Source organism: Catharus ustulatus, chromosome 1 (genome assembly GCF_009819885.2).
Source record: "Catharus ustulatus isolate bCatUst1 chromosome 1, bCatUst1.pri.v2, whole genome shotgun sequence".
Lineage (NCBI taxonomy): Eukaryota > Metazoa > Chordata > Aves > Passeriformes > Turdidae > Catharus > Catharus ustulatus.
Genome location: NC_046221.1, coordinates 140503652 through 140519346, shown reverse-complemented (window position 1 = coordinate 140519346; position 15695 = coordinate 140503652). Strand labels below are relative to the sequence as shown.

At 37.8% G+C, this 15695-nt stretch overlaps 1 protein-coding gene across 8 annotated transcripts in view; it reads left to right on the top strand.

Annotated features, from left to right (window-relative positions):
- The window catches only part of UBR5 (ubiquitin protein ligase E3 component n-recognin 5), an 88171-nt gene that overhangs the window by 6323 nt on the left and 66153 nt on the right, over positions 1-15695 (top strand). For 7 of the 8 annotated variants that reach the window (XM_033079613.2, XM_033079586.2, XM_033079595.2 and 4 more), the window contains exons 2-5: positions 11031-11075; positions 11540-11621; positions 11801-11877; positions 12672-12791. In XM_033079613.2, coding sequence (XP_032935504.1) covers positions 11031-11075; positions 11540-11621; positions 11801-11877; positions 12672-12791 — 324 coding nt within the window. The remainder of the gene's footprint in view (positions 1-11030; positions 11076-11539; positions 11622-11800; positions 11878-12671; positions 12792-15695) is intronic. The other variant, XM_033079631.2, reaches the window with a different exon arrangement.

Genomic DNA, 15695 nt, shown 5'->3' with positions numbered 1-15695 from the left:
TGGTTGCAGTAGTTAGAGGATTTTAAATTGAGAGGGACAATTTGGAGAAAAAAGATGTTGAAATAAATGCACAAATCTAATTTTCAAAGTGCACACATGTATTTTGTCCAAAACCTTAAGCCTGACAGTTTAAGTGAGGATGACACAGCATTAGTTACTCCACTACAGGAATAATTATCTGAACATCAGATCTTGTTTGCTCTTTCTGGCATAGAACTATTTTGACAATAAACTCTGTGCTCTATTTCTAAAAGTCTTTCTGTGCTTAAAAAATGCAGTTCACCAAGACTGCTTTCTTTTCTCTTACCCTTCCCCTCTAGGGAAATTAGTATTTTGCTTCTATTTAAAGAAGTTTCTTGTTTTATATGAGAGAACACATACTCACTGATACAAAGGTAAGAAGTGTGACAGTTCTAAACAGTTGAAACATGCTGTAAACTTAAAATAGAAAGGTTAAAGGTGGGAGCACTGGTCATCTGTATTTACATAAAACTGCCAGTTTGTTTCCAGGAGAGCAGTGATGTAACCATTAAATTTGCTGTCTTTGCTCACAAGTCTCACTGCTACACCCAGCACTTGTCAGGGGAATTTCTCATGCTAAATATGCTTCACCGAGTCTTTCGGCAAATCCTAGCTGCTCTGTGTGAAAGTGCAGTGTTTTACAGCAGCAATCCATGTTGGTACAGCAAATATTTAACATCCCAACTTGATTATTTGTTGCAGTTCTAAAAATGATTTTTAGTGTAGTGTCTTATGATTTGCCTTATTGGCTAGTTTTTGTAATCCCAAGCCAGCTGCTGTTGAGATGATATCGCAAATTGCTTATGTCCACCGTGGAGATGAAATGTGTATTTTCTGTAATGTTGTTTTGGACGGCTTTTCATCATTAACTGGTTACTGCCTTTTATCAGAAAAGATGCCTGAAGATATTTTAGTCTCATCTTTCTGATTTATTTTTTACATTACGATGTTTTATTAAATGATACAGAATAAAAAAACTTGGAAAACATTTCCACGATTAGTAGTATTTCAGACATTAGCTGTGTTAGGATTTCTTGCTATCATTGTTGTTTTATTGCCAGCCGTGAAGTCTGCCAGTTTAATTTGTGACAACAGTAGTGTAATGAGTAGATGAAAGTCCCAAGGCTGCTGGAGACTTCAGTAATCTTACGAAATTTGTCTTTCGCCAAAAAATAATCAACATTTGAGAGAGTGTGTTTTTTGTTTGTCAAATGAATCAGTTCAAAATGCCTCGAATAGCTGAGGGTGATTATACCCATGCATCTGTAGTTTGCCTATTTATTAGAAGATAGCCCAGAAAGAAACTGCTCTGTACCCAGGTCTTGCTGGTGTTACTTTTTGAAGCATGTTTGCCATCATCTCTAGTTAAGCTGGATGCTAATTTTGCCTTTTTTTCCCCTGTGTGCTATAGAAGTAGTAGTTGATTACTTTAATCCAAACGTGATAAAACAGCATTTTTAAAATTTGCTTACCACCTTTCATTTTCTATTATCCATTATGTTTCCTCAACCTCTCACGTTTTCACCTTTGGGGTGGATTTTTTCTCTGTATGTGTAGGGAGTTCTGATACAGTGAAATGAATCTTGATTGGGATCTCTGGACTTCACTGAAAATTGTAATTTCTCTATGTAGGTGTCAGTGTGGAGTCTAACATTGACTTAATATAAGCAAATGTTTGTGCTACACCGTTTTTCCGAAAACTTAACTGGAGAATAGGTGTTTGCCCATGGGAATAAAGTTGAATGTACACCTTACTCTGTTGTTGTTTGAAGCCATTGGAGTTTGTCACTTCCTTCAGTAAGGATGGTATCCTTTTAATTTCTTGTTCATTTTGCAGAATTAATTTTCTTAAATATTGCTCTGTATTTATTCTTTCATTTATGGTATGAAACTTCTGCTATTCTCTTCCAGCCTGAAAATGGCCAGAGCTGCATTTTTTTTCTCTCTCTGCAGTAAATATCAAGATGTGTTCTTCTGAAGAGAATTTATGGCTTTTAATCCATTTCATATTTTTTAGTGTGAGTTGTTGTTGTCTGATCTTTAATGAAGGTCTTTCTTAGATTGTTGGAACTGTTTTCTTTCTGGTTTGACCACAGTATATTATTAACAGCAGTTTTTCTTTTCTCAATATCCATTTTTGAGTCATTGTATGCACAATTCACTGACTTAGACAAAATGTGTCTGTCTCTAGAGCAGTAATTTAAAGGTCCATAGTTAAGCTTTCGAATGATATGGATCATAACATCTTGTCGTTGTGGGGCAGATTGGGTAGGCAGAAGGTAATCTGGCAAGGAGTGCCCTGCTCCTTATGGGAAGGCTGGGGACTCACAGGCTGTTTTGCTGGAATGGCCTAAGTTTGTTTTTTTCTCTTGTGGTGCAGAATCTGTACCTGGCAAGACTTGTTACCTGAAATAATACAGCCCTAGGCACAATGTGATGCAGAAGGTACTCAATGTGCTGCTTCATGAGTTCTTTTAGGGGAACCAAAACACTGGTTGCACTGAGGGAAGCACCTGGAGTTTCATGGCTGGGGTGCAGACAGATGGAAAAAAGCATTTTTTTCCTGGCAGTGCAAAAAATACTGGGATGAGCTGTGCACTGCAGAAGCTGAGGTTTCTTTTGAGTTATTTTGCCTGCACTGTGCCTCGGACAAAGTGATTTGGCTGCTTGTTTTTCTGGCGTGGTGCTTGCTCTCTCCTCTTTATGCCAGGCCTCAGTCCATTCTTACCTAAATCAAAGATGCAGTGTTTGAGAGAAAGGTTTTGAAGATGTGTTTTTAGTGGAAGACAGAGCAGTGTGAGGAGAAGGTCTGGCATTTAAAAGGCAGTTTTTAGCAAGTTTGAAAAAGTGACATGCAGATAACACTGTAAAGCCAGAGTTTTTGTTGAATACTTCAAGGCTTGGAATTGGAGGAATTGGCAAGTAAAGGACTGGACATGCTAAATGATCTTTCTGTGTTGCTAAAACTAATTCAGAATGAGAATAAGGTCGTTAGACTTTATAGCAAAGCAATTAGAATTCAGTTCTTGTTTGTGCTTTGTTTTAAATAAAATTACTTGTACAAAACATACAGTTGCTTTTCTCTAGTCAAGATACAAAGTATTTAATAATGTAACTATTCTTACTTCTAAAAATTTTTTTATAGCATTTGAATGCTCTAATCAAAGGCTGTTTTCCAACTTTGCACAAAGTGGTCACAATTCCCAAAAGCTTAGAGCAAAAGAAAATGGTTAAGAGATGATTTGGGTTCCCACCTCAGCTGGGCCCAGAACCTGCCTCTCCAGCATTTAAGGTGGTATGCTGGTAAATTCACAGCCTCCCTGGTGGCTCATAATGAACTCCTGAAGCAGCATTAACTGTCTTCTCACAATGGGACACAAAAGGGTTCTATGATTTTCAGTGACTGGATTTTTCTTTTGATAGTATTTTTTTAACGGAATCACTACAGCAATGTTCTGACTGTAAAAATAGGATTTCTTCATTTCTTTGCCTTAATGGGGCCTTTTAATTTTCACTCATTGTAGTTAAACAAGTATACAGCTTCCTAGTTGTATTTTGATATCTAGCTTTTGTTTGTTGTTCAGTGTAGTAACACTGCTCATGCTATTATCATGTGTGTATTTTTCAATTATCCTTGGACTTAGAACCACGGGGTACTAAATTCCCATTATTTGTGTTTTATTATCACAAGAGGATATGCTTCCTAAAATGATGGGTAGTTAAATAGCTTACAACCTTAATTGTTTTAAGGTTCAGAACTCACCTGAGTTGGTTGATCCAGTTGTTTAGCTGATGTGGTGTTCTGGCTAAAGAAATAACCTTCTGCTGTATGTAAACAAATCAGCTGCAAGGACTTGGTCCAGTTGAACAGAATGTGGGACCACAAAATGATGATTTGGTGCATTCTGCACCAGAGAACAGATTTCTGACTGGATTTGCAAACTACACTTTTAGAAATCTACTGCCATAAAAGGGCCTCAGAACGAGTCTGACATGTTCTCCTGTAGTGTGTTTTTCTTTTTTTCCCCCCAGAAACAGCACTAGGTATTTAGGCAACTTCTAGCTGTAGATGTACTTCACTACCAAATTCTTTAGATAATGTGCTAAATAACCTGTAGGCATGCTGTAACTCCTCTCTGGCAGGATTGTAACATTTGTGATTTCTTCCTGTTTGTATTCAGACTGTTAACTACAACTTTTTTTTCAGAAAAATGGGCCATGCTGTTTCATAGCTTATGGGTATTTGCTTATTTAAAAAGCATTATTGACTTTGTATTCCTCTTGAGCTAGGCTGTGGCCTTCCTCTGCGCTGTGGTGTGGGGTTATGGTTCTGGGTTTTATTTTTATTCAGAGGGGGATGTTTTCAGTGTCACTTAAATCAGAAGAAAGGGTCTAAGTAGATTCTGAGCTAGAGGAACCAGTTGCCCAGCTTAAGAATTCATTGCTAGTTAAAAGCATTTCAGAAATTCCACAGGTGTCTGCCCCTGGTCTTGCTGTTCCTGCTAAAAAAACAGTACTTGCAACTGGATATTTAAGTATCCATGATTTTTTATTTTGCTGAATGTATCTCCCTGACACTTTCCTGACTCATTGGTGTAACTTTTTTCCTGTGCTGCTGACCGTAGAGGGATTCTAAGAGCATATGCATAGAGAGCAAAACATGAGCTCCTAGCTTTTCAATGACAAATCCCCTCCTTTTGCTGCTGTGCCTTCAAGTCAAATGTGTGGAGATCACATCCTGAAAGCATTAAGTCCTCAATATCAATTGCAGAATGGCTGAGGGGACCTCTGGTTATCATCTGGTCCCATTCCCAGGCAGAGCCATCTACAGCTGGTTGCCCAGGACTGTGTTCAGTTCAATAACTCTCAGGGGCTGAGACTCTACAGTCTTCCTGAGCACCCTGTGTAATTGGTCACCCTCACAGCAAAGAAAATGTTCCCTGATGTTCAGACAGAACCTCCTGTGTTTTGGTGTCTGCTACCTCTGGTCCTGTCAGTGGGTGCCACTGGAAAGAGTCTGACTCTGTCCCCTTTACTATCCTTGCTGATGTTCATATGTGTTCATATATGTTGATAAGATCCCCCCAGAGCTTTCTCTTCCCTAGGCTGAAGTCCCTACTCTGTCAGCCTTTCCTCTTGTGAGAGATGCTTTAGTCCTTTAGTCACTTTTGTGTCCCTTTGCTAGACTCTGTCCAGTATGCTCATGTCTCTCTTGTAGTGGGGAGCCCAAATCTCCAGATGTGGCCTCATGAGTGCTGAATAAAGAGAAGGATTGTCTGCCTCAGTGTGCTGGCAGTACTTTCTGTATTGCAGCCAGAATGCTCTTTATGTTCTTTGCTACAAGGCATGTTGGCTCATGTTCTACCTGGTGGCCACCAGGACTTCCAGGTCCTCTTCTGCCACTCTGTTCTCTTGCTGGACAGTCTCTGGCACGTGGTTGTTTCTGCTGAGGTGCAGGATTTGTGCCTTTCCTCCTCTAGCTTGTCATGAGGTTGCTCTGCTCCGGATGGCAGTGATATCCAGCATATCCACCAGTCCTTTCAGCTGGGTGTCATCAGCAAACTTGCTGAGGGTACCGACTGTCCCATCATCTGGATTGTTAATGAGCAGGATTGGAGCCAGTATTGACCCGTGGGGCACACAGCTTGTCACTGGCCTGCAGCCTTGTGACACTAATCACCCTCTGGACCCAGATGTTCAGACAGTTTTTGGTTCACCTCAATGTCTGCTCATCCAGTCTGAGCATCAGCAGCTTCTGTGTGGATTTTGTGGAACACAGCACTGTAAGCCTTGCTAGGCAATATACACGGCTCTCCCCTTGTTCTATGAATTCTGCCTTTTTTTCTTAAAACTACAACTAAGATACATGTTTTTGATATTTTCTCTTGTCATGCTTTAACCTTCTTGTGGGCTTATACCTAGCTTAGGTCATTATCTACATCAATGTTGTATCATTAAATAGTAATGGTCTATTGTTAGAGAATGTTTATTCTGCAATCACTGTATTACCTGTAAACTTTCTCAGTGACAGAAAGCTGTTTTCAGGACATTAATTTGTTTGATCTTTGCCATATTAGCATTGTGTGGCAGATTACAGGTTCAGCACAGTGTGTTACCAGTATTCCAGAGAGAACTATTAAGTGATCAGAACTACCTTTATCAACCAAACTGGCAATCCAGCAAAATAGGAAATAAAGTTTGAGAGCCATGTTCTGTAAACCTGTGTTGGCTGATACCATGAAGTACAAGAACAGCTGTTCAAGTCAGACAAAAAGTCCATCTCATTTCCCTCCTGTTTGTGGCAGAGACCAGTGCTAGATTAACAGGATAACAGGGCAAATATATATGGTGCTTTTCCAGCTTCTAAGAATTTGCAGCTTGGGGATTTCCTGAGCAGTAGATGTTGGTTTAGTATGTAATAACCAAATAGTCCTAATTTAAAATTCTTAAAATGCAGAGAGGACACAGTGTAAACCATGGTTCCCCTGATTGCTGACTGAGTAGAGCAATGGGTTTCTTTGTCATCTAGTTCATTTCAGTGATCTGTACATTATAGTCTAAACACATTATCCCACTACCCTGCTGAGTAGTGTTGCTTACCTTGGAACCTGTCATTTTGTACTTGCGCTTGGAATTTCTTTTTTTTTCTTTCTTGTATGCATTGCTTTATTTTCTGTGGATAACCTTGTTGCCTGCTTTTGTGTGGTACTTTAGCATTTGATTTTATGGATTCCCCCCCCCACCATTTCTACCCAGAATGACTTAAAGCACACTCTATATCTTCATCTATTCCAGTAGAGAAAGGTGTAGCTGTGGAAGGCTGTCTCCTTGGAAGCTTCTCTCTAACGTTTGAGATGGCACTTGGGGGCAGGATCCTTTTTTACGCTGTATTGTGGCAGGGAAGATAGCTGGGTGTGACTTTACATCAATGGCAGCATCTAGTGTCTAAGTTATCCTGAGATTAGGAAACGAAGATAATTTATTTGCTTAAGCTTTTCATTGGTGTCAATTTTCTGCATTTCTAAAACTCTGTTTTCATGACACCAATAGACAGGCACAGGAGCTCATTTCCATGTGATTCAAGACAGGCAGGTGTGAGAGGGCTTTGATGTGGAGGCTGTGCAGCTCTGCTGGGCTAAAACCTGTAAACTGGCCACATAGGTGCTTCCTTGGGTCTGGCTCGCTGTGCTCAGAGCACTTCAGGATCTCTGAAGAACTGAGGGACAGGGATGAAGGTTGCATTTACCTTTTAAGTGTTGATTGGTATGTAATACTGTTCTCCAGTGCTTACATGGATTGTGTCATGTGAGTGTGTCCTCTTGGATATCTGCTGGTTATTTTGCTTAGTATTAGTATTAATATTGGTATTAGTATTAGCCTTGCCCTGGAAAAGCATTGTAGTGGTACTTGTATACTTCTGTCTGCTCTGGTGTGGAAGTCTCATGTTTGTTGGCTTACAGACTTCATTGACATATTAAGTTGTCTTAAAGAGACCTGATCACTTAGAAAAATCTACCAGGCCTGGAGTAGCTTTATTTCTTATTTCCCTACTTGAAGTTGTTCATCACACCAAGCTGGTTTGGGGGTGTGGGGTTTTTGGTTTGTTTGTGTGCACCTGTGTGGTTTTTTGTTCGATTGGTTTATGTTTTGCTTATTTGTTTGTTTTTTTTAGAAAGTACCTTTAATTCCTCTGCAACTCTTGCCTTCAGTATTTTGAAATGAATTTTCTCTGTAACTCTTCTTCATTTTTGAGCCTAACTTACTTTTATAAAGTAACATGTGGTCGAAGGATGGATCCTGAGATAAACTTGTCTGGAAACAGAAATTTTTGAGAAAAATAATGTCTTTTGATGAATAAAAGTACCATGTTGGAAATAAAAGTACCATGTTGGAAATCTGAGCTATGGTAGTCCTGATGTAGAGCCTTTTTGGTTGCTTAGTGTGAACATAGATCCCTTTTATTCTGATCATTTTCTAGAGGCTAGACAATGGAGCTGCTTGAAATTAGAGAAATCCCTACTTGGCTTGGACAAACTGACTTTGTTTTCCTCACAACTATTTTTGGATTAATTTCAGTAATAATATTTAAAGAATATGTCTTGATACAAGAGCTATAATCACTAAACTTTTTGTCTAAAAGTGTTGCCAAGCTACTGCATTTCTTCAAAAATGTTTGTGATCAAAATACTTGTTGCTTCTACATTTGTCCTTTGAAATAGTTTAATTGCTTTTAATGAGAACTTTTCAAAGTGTAGTCTGTCAAGGCATTTATATTGGAGATTTCATTTACCACAGAAAGTCTTTGTCAAAATGTTAACCTTGATGTGAGAATTGACTAAATCATCTCTGCTCTTCCTCCAGAGCACCATCAGTTGAAATTATTGCACTGTATTATTAAAATTACCCTGATCTTAAATAAGCTTTTCCCTTCAGAGGGTCAATGGTACAATACCCTGCAACTGTGAAGGTGGAAAGGCTTAGATTGCTGAAGGAAATTACTTCAAGTTTTTATTTGCACAGAGAGACTCTCCATACAGGGTATACAAACACATTTTTCTGCTTTGTTCTTGTTTTCCTGCTGGTTTGGTTTTTTGATTGGTGTTCATGTGAATGCTGGTGCCAGCACAAGGAAGGGGAAGAATGAGGGTGGAACTGGCAGCCCAGCAGGGAGCAACTCCAGTGGTGTTCTGCATCAAATTTGATTCCTTGTGGACTTATAGCAGCTTATGAGCAGTACTTGTTAATTTTGCTGTTACAGCAGTCGCATATGAGATGGTTGAGGCATGAGATAGTTTTACTGGATTTTTTTCCTATAGAAGAGTTTAGTACTTTCAGCATTGTTGCTTGTAACTTTCTCTGTTCCCTCCTGTTAAAGATGGACAGCAGCCTCTCCAGCAAAGTTTGATCTCTTTTGGCCTGTGCTTGTTGCAGATAGACCTTCTCTCTTGAGATTGATGTTGCTCATGGATTCATTGCCTATTCAAGTCTTCGCTTCCTGAGTATATTTCTTTCCTATTACTTAATTTTTTTTTACATGTATAAAAGGAATATGATGTTTTTTTTTTTCAAATTTAAATACATCTATTTCTTTGTTAATGGTCTGGTCTTGTGACCAAGGCTCACATAAACAAGCTTTAAATGTTGCTCATACACTAGTCTAGTAACGATCTCCAGTGAAGTGCTACTTTTTTTGCTGTCAGCTTTTCTTAAAGGCACTGCAATGAACTTAAAGATAGGTTTTCCTATTCGGTAATTATTACTCATGCTTGCCAGGAGAGAAATGTTAATGGGAAACTGCTCAGGATTTCTGTGGGAAACTGTTAGGTGATAAACTCAAGAGATGGAGCTTCAGGCATGTTTAACCTGTCAGATATTATGCAGCAATCCCTGCTCGCTGTATAAAACCATGTGATACAGCGTGGAGTGTATGCTGTTCAACTTGAGGTTCGTTCTACAGTCTCCCACAGTAGTTCACTCTTGTGGGGCATCTTTTGCACAGATTGCATAGGAAGTTTGGGATTTCTCTTGCTTTTGTGGGTTGTCTTCACAGACACCTTATCTGCGTACATACTCTTGGCCTGTGTGAAGTAGTTGTGGCTGGAAATTGGGAGTGTGAAATCGCCTACTTACAAACCAGCAGCTTGGCTTGGATAGTAAAAGGCAATTCTAAACACATTCAGTTCCTTCCTGCTGTCTTATTTTCATTTTTCCTTTCTTCTTGGGCTTAGAAGTTACTTCTATCAGTATAAAATAACTTGTTCGTCAAACTGACTTAAGAGTTTTTTTTCCCTCAGGAAAATACTTTAAACACTGTTGATAATGTTAAGATTTCACTGTTTGGACTTCTAGTCTGTTTTCTTTTTCATGCTCAGGGATTGCAAGTAGCTGGAGTCTGCTGTCCTTAGTCTGTGTGTAGAAACTGAAATGAAGCAAGTAAAAATGAAGGATTTAAAGACATGGATTCAAACAGAGAAAAACAGTGCTAGTGTGCCTGTCTTTTTCTTAGGTTTGGAAAGGTGTTGCTGATTATGCTAGGATGAACATGGTACCAAATATGAGATTTTTTTAATCTTGGTTATGAAGACCTTGCACAATGTTTAGAGAATTTTTCTTGGTTTTATATCTTGATATAAAGCAGATACTCTGACTGTAATTGGGAACACTTTAGGGGCTTTTTCAGATGGCTTGCATCCTTTTGGGAGAAAGGAACCCAGGCTTTATTTGACATGCCTACCTGATAGTACTCAAGTGTCTTTGCTGTCTATAGAAGATCTTTGGATTAGAAATTAGTTTAGAAATTACTGGTTGCTTTCCACTTCTGGACACAGTATCCTGTTAGCAGCAGTGGTATGTGAGTTGGCTCTTTCTTCTGGTCTGATATTTTGAACTTTTGGAAACATTGTTTGCCTTTAGTAAAGGTAATGTTTTACATTACCCTATAAATAGTGATGTTTCTCTGGATTGTTTCTTCTGTTAGTAAGAATTTGTTTTTCTCCTTTTACTATTGGCTTTAATTCATCTGTTTCTTAGTGTTTTTTGTTTTGGAGAATTTACTGTCATATTTTTGGCTCTCACATGCTACATACTTGGATTTCCTAGAAGATTAATCCTTTCTCCTCTGAGATACTGTACTCAAGCTTATACAAGGAAATACAAGTAAATGTTCAGTTCACGGTCATTGCTTTATATGTTTATTTTGTGTATGAAGCTGTAAGTGATTGTAGTAGTGTTTTTTGATAGTGACTTGTAAAACACACAGAAGTGCAAGCAAACATTGGTTCTGTGGCAAGGGTAAAACTCCAAAGTAAAAAAACCTCCAAAACAAAAACCTAATTTGAAGCTGAACACTATGCAGTTCTCAGACTCCCAGCACCAAGTAGTATTTATATAAAACTTCAATAAATGTGGTGGTAAGTTGTTCCCATAACATCGTAAATATGCTGTGTGAGTGGATGTTGGGGATTGTGGAGTATGTCATCAAATAACAGCTTCATTTCTTTCTGTTTCAGATTAAGGGAAGTTTCAGAGAAGCTGAACAAATATAATTTAAACAGGTAAGGCATATCACATGCTACTGTAAATCATTTAGAAAAGTACAGTTTCTCTAACAGCAACAAGAAGCAGATGTTTGTACTGTAGATGATGGAGCCTTAGAAATCAGTACTACTGATACTGAAGTCCAGAAATGCTTCAGATAACACAGGAAGAAAATGTGAGGTTCTCAGTTATGATAAATTATATTGTTAAAATCTTCATTACTAAATGACTTCTTAATGTGAGATATAAACCCTGTTGTTTATTGCTGATCACATTAAATGAGAACTATCACATTTTAAGATCTTTTTCCTGCTTTTTATGTGCTGTGTGCTTCAATTAGTGCATGTTTAGTCATTTTTGAAAGTTTTTTGTATTGGTAACCACCACTGCACATTTCTCTTTCCATGCACAATTTGATTTTTTTTTTTTTTCAGACTTCAAAATTTCTAAAATGCTGTAAATTCTCACTTTTTGTTTACAGCCACCCGCCTTTGAATGTATTGGAACAGGCCACTATTAAACAGTGTGTGGTGGGACCAAATCATGCTGCATTTCTTCTGGAGGTAAGTTGCTGAAATTTTCTCAGATAACAAACTTGAAACCATGTCATTAAAAATTAGTTATTTTAGCATTAAACTGATTAACACTCTTCAGTAACTGAAGACTTGTGTTTTAATTTTCTTTGGTAAACTTGACTTACATTTCAGTTTTGAACACTTGGCTTTTCTTGTTCTAAATACAGGATGGTAGAGTCTGCAGGATTGGTTTTTCAGTTCAGCCAGACAGATTGGAATTGGGTAAACCTGAGAATAGTGATGGGTAAGAAATGCTTTTCTTCTAAGACATTTTTTGAATACGATAAGCAGCTTGGCTGCTGTTCTGCTTTTGTTTTTATTTGTTTGTTTTCAAAGTAGGTTTTGGAATGGATACTTTGAGTAGAGGCGCAATGGTTATGGTGATGCAGCCAAACAGCCTAGCTTGACAAACTGGTATAGGAAGAAATAGTTCATATGATTCTGATACGTGATTCTGAAAGAAGTAAGACGGGCTCTCTTTAACTTCAAGAAACAAACTACTCCAAAAATAGTCCTTAAGAAAGAAGCTGTGTTGAACTGTTTAGCTTAATGTAGAATCCACTCTGAGAGTGGTCCCAATCTGGCAAAGCTCACTTTCTAGACCTGTGGTCCTTGGTCCAGGTAAGTCCCCCTTAACAGGGCTAATTAATGGTTCACATTTGAATTTAAACCACTTAATATTGAAGTAGCGTACTCAGGCTCAGGTTTGCAGATAGAACACCTGCTGGTTACAATTTGTACATAAACACTACTGGAAAACTTAGCACAGTGGCTAGCTCAAATCTCTAATTAGCTTAATATGTATTTGCAACTGTGCTATTATGGATCGCTGATGTACGTAAGGTCTGCTAGGCATGCTTTCCACTTTCTTTTTCTCTTAATATGCAGTTAGATTAGTTTGGAATATTCCCCAAGGGTGTTGCTTAAGCTGGTATGTTACCAGACTAAGTCCCTGAGAATTTCAACCTGGGATTCCAGGTTTTGTTCTTAACCCATTTGGGATTGTTTTGTGACTGATTTACCATCTTTTACTTTCAGTTCAAAGTTGAGCAGTGGCTCAGGGGCAGGAAGGACATCCAGGCCAGGCAGGACTAGTGACTCCCCATGGTTTCTGTCTGGTTCTGAAACTCTGGGCAGACTGGCAGGCAACACCCTTGGGTAAGTTTTGATAGGATTGAGGCTGCAATCTGTTTGTTCCATATTTGAGTATATGTGTATACACATATATAAATTGTATGCAGTGTGTCTAAGGGAACGTATAATCACAGCAGTTGTGTAGATAGGGTATAACAATAAAAACCTTGATTGACTTGGTTAAAATAACAGACATTTAAGTGACCCTTCAGTACAGAGGATACAGAGAGTTCTTCATATAAGTGTGAAGAATAACTTGATTTAGGCTGTGTTGTCTTCTTTTGAATGTTTTTTTCCTTCCTTGATTTTTGAAAAGCAGTCTTTTAGAGGGACACTATCAATTTAAACCATGATAGGCTAGAAGCATAAATTGAAATTGTTTGCATTTGTGCAGAAAGAACTTCATTATGTGCTCCATTTTTTCCTGCCTTCCGCTCCCTTGCCTGAAGTCATGAGGGGTGTGTTGATAGTTGGGGTCCTATACACAGTAATAGAAAAGGATCATTTGGAAAAGGTAGTTTCTCAGAACCTTTAAAATTGTACTATATACAAAATGTATTGTATAGATCCGGATTTCATGTCATTAACTTTAAAATTGATGGTGTCCCTTTTTATAGAAAGGTAATTTTCATTCCATAATGACAGTTATCTCTTTATAACATGTTTTTGTAAGACATGTCTAACTATGCTGCTTCCTAAGGTTACTAACTGCACTAAGGAGAGCTGTGGTTTCTTCATGTGTTTGATCTGTTAAGAGAAAGGAACTACATATTTTTCATGAATTTCCAGAAAATTTGTTGACTTTTTATTACCAAACAAACTAATTTCATTTGGGCCTTAGTTGCACGAAGAATAACCTGTAACCTTCCCAATTTTTTTCTGAAATCATTATGCATCTGAACCTAAAAATCCATGTGTTAAACTTTAAAAACAAACTAGTGTTGTCATGTTTGAGAACTTATTGTGGGATCTGTAACACATTTTTTTCCTAATTATTCTTAGCTAAGCATAATGTGTTAAAATTGTTTAATCTTGGAGACCAACTCTGAATTTTTCCTGATGTTTTCTCTTGAATGTCTCAGAACTGGGTAGTTGAAAGTCACTGAACTACTAGACTAGCAGTAGGCACCACAACTAGTCTGTTAAATGGAGGGAATAATTATCTTAATAAATTGAATCTAAAACCATTCAAACTGTGAAGCCATTAGAGTGGATAACTGGATTTGGAAAATTGCTAGCATGCTGGTGCACAGTGGAGAGATATAGTAGACTAGTAGGTGAACAGAAATGAGATGAAAAATTTCTGTTCTATGTTAATATTTATTTGAGGTTTAGACTGCTTTAACGGCAATGGCTGTGTCCTTATTTTCCTTAATAGGACCAGGTTAGGATACACAGGGAATATTTTGAGTTATTACAGAAATAGAAATGGATGTCTAAATGATGCCACTGATAGTTTATAACTTGAAGTAGAAAATGCATCTGTAGTGTTAATATCTATACAGAACTTTTTCTTTAACTCCACACCTCCCTGCAGAGGGTTGAATTGACAGTTGCTCTGTAGGTAGAATTTGATGTCCCCTCAGCCACCTTCCCACAGAAGAACAGTTTAGGTGGTTAATTTTATTTAAAATGTCACATTCTTTGTTTTTTTGTCTTTTTTTCTGTTTTCAGTACTATCTTTTTTTAAAATTCTCTTTCTAACTCGTGAGACAAGACTTTTCCTAAAGACATAATTGAAGTGCTTTTTGTCTTGTCTTGTCATTTTCTGTGTGCTAGCTAGAATTCTGAAAATATAGATGTGTCTGACAGGGCCTTGTCTTAAGCAGACACTCAAGTTGCTCTGTGGTTGCAGGGTCTTGTCAGGAGGAGAAAGAAAACCCAGTTAAAAAGCTGCTAGTAATCAATTGAAGGCATACAGTGCGTGACAAGTATTCTTACTTAATTAGCTCATAATAGCTGCATATGATAGACTTCTAATGTAAATTTATTACCTACTGTTTCAGAGAACATATCCTTATTTTTGTGTCTGATTTTAATTGTTTTTCTTGAAAGGCATTATAGACTTGAAGTGGTTGATAGCAGGAAGGTTCTGTTGATACAAATTCTTAAGTAGCAGTAATACCCTATGCAATATCCTTTAAGGTGTATTACAAGATGAAGCTTAGTTAACCTCGAAGAATAAACTAGAGTCTCTTGTCTTTCATGGCAGCAGATTATCTTGTCTTAAACTCAGAGCAGATTCAGTTGACACAGGTCTGTGGTGATAATTATTAGTGGATAGTTGTAATGATGGTGAGATGTCTATTTTTACAAGTCATTGTCTTTTATTGTTGTTGCCTTATTTTGATGCTGGTTCATAGCAACAAAGAAACAGTTCAGTCAGTTCAGGCGTGTTTTTGCGATGTGTACAGTAGATGCTGATTTCTGCAATAGGAATAGGTAGAAAATAGAGTATCTCTTGAAAACTGTACCTGAGGATCAGAGAGCTATCTAGTGTAAGATTTCTTTTTGCAGTAGAGAAGATTGCTTGATTTTTCAGTGTGATCTGAAGCAATTTCTTAATGTAAATAATGTCTCAGTCTTTAGAAGATCCACTGAAGTATAGTCATCTTGTCGGAGCCACTGACAGTGAAGTTGGTGCATGTGTGCTTTTATAGCAGGAAGTTGACAGATGAGTGTTAAATGTTATGCTACTGCTTTTAGAAAATCTGGGAATTGATCCTTTCATGTGCTTATATATGTATACATCCATGCAGCTATATGAGTAGGAAAGTGTGCAAATTCCGATTGGAGTCCTGTTTTTTTAATTTCTTCTGCATATTTCAGAATTTTATCAGTTTCCTGGTGTTCTTGTTCTTTCTACTTTTGAGAGTTACTTTTATAGTGTTTGTGTGTGAAGTCAAGCTGCAGTATTTTTGAGAGACT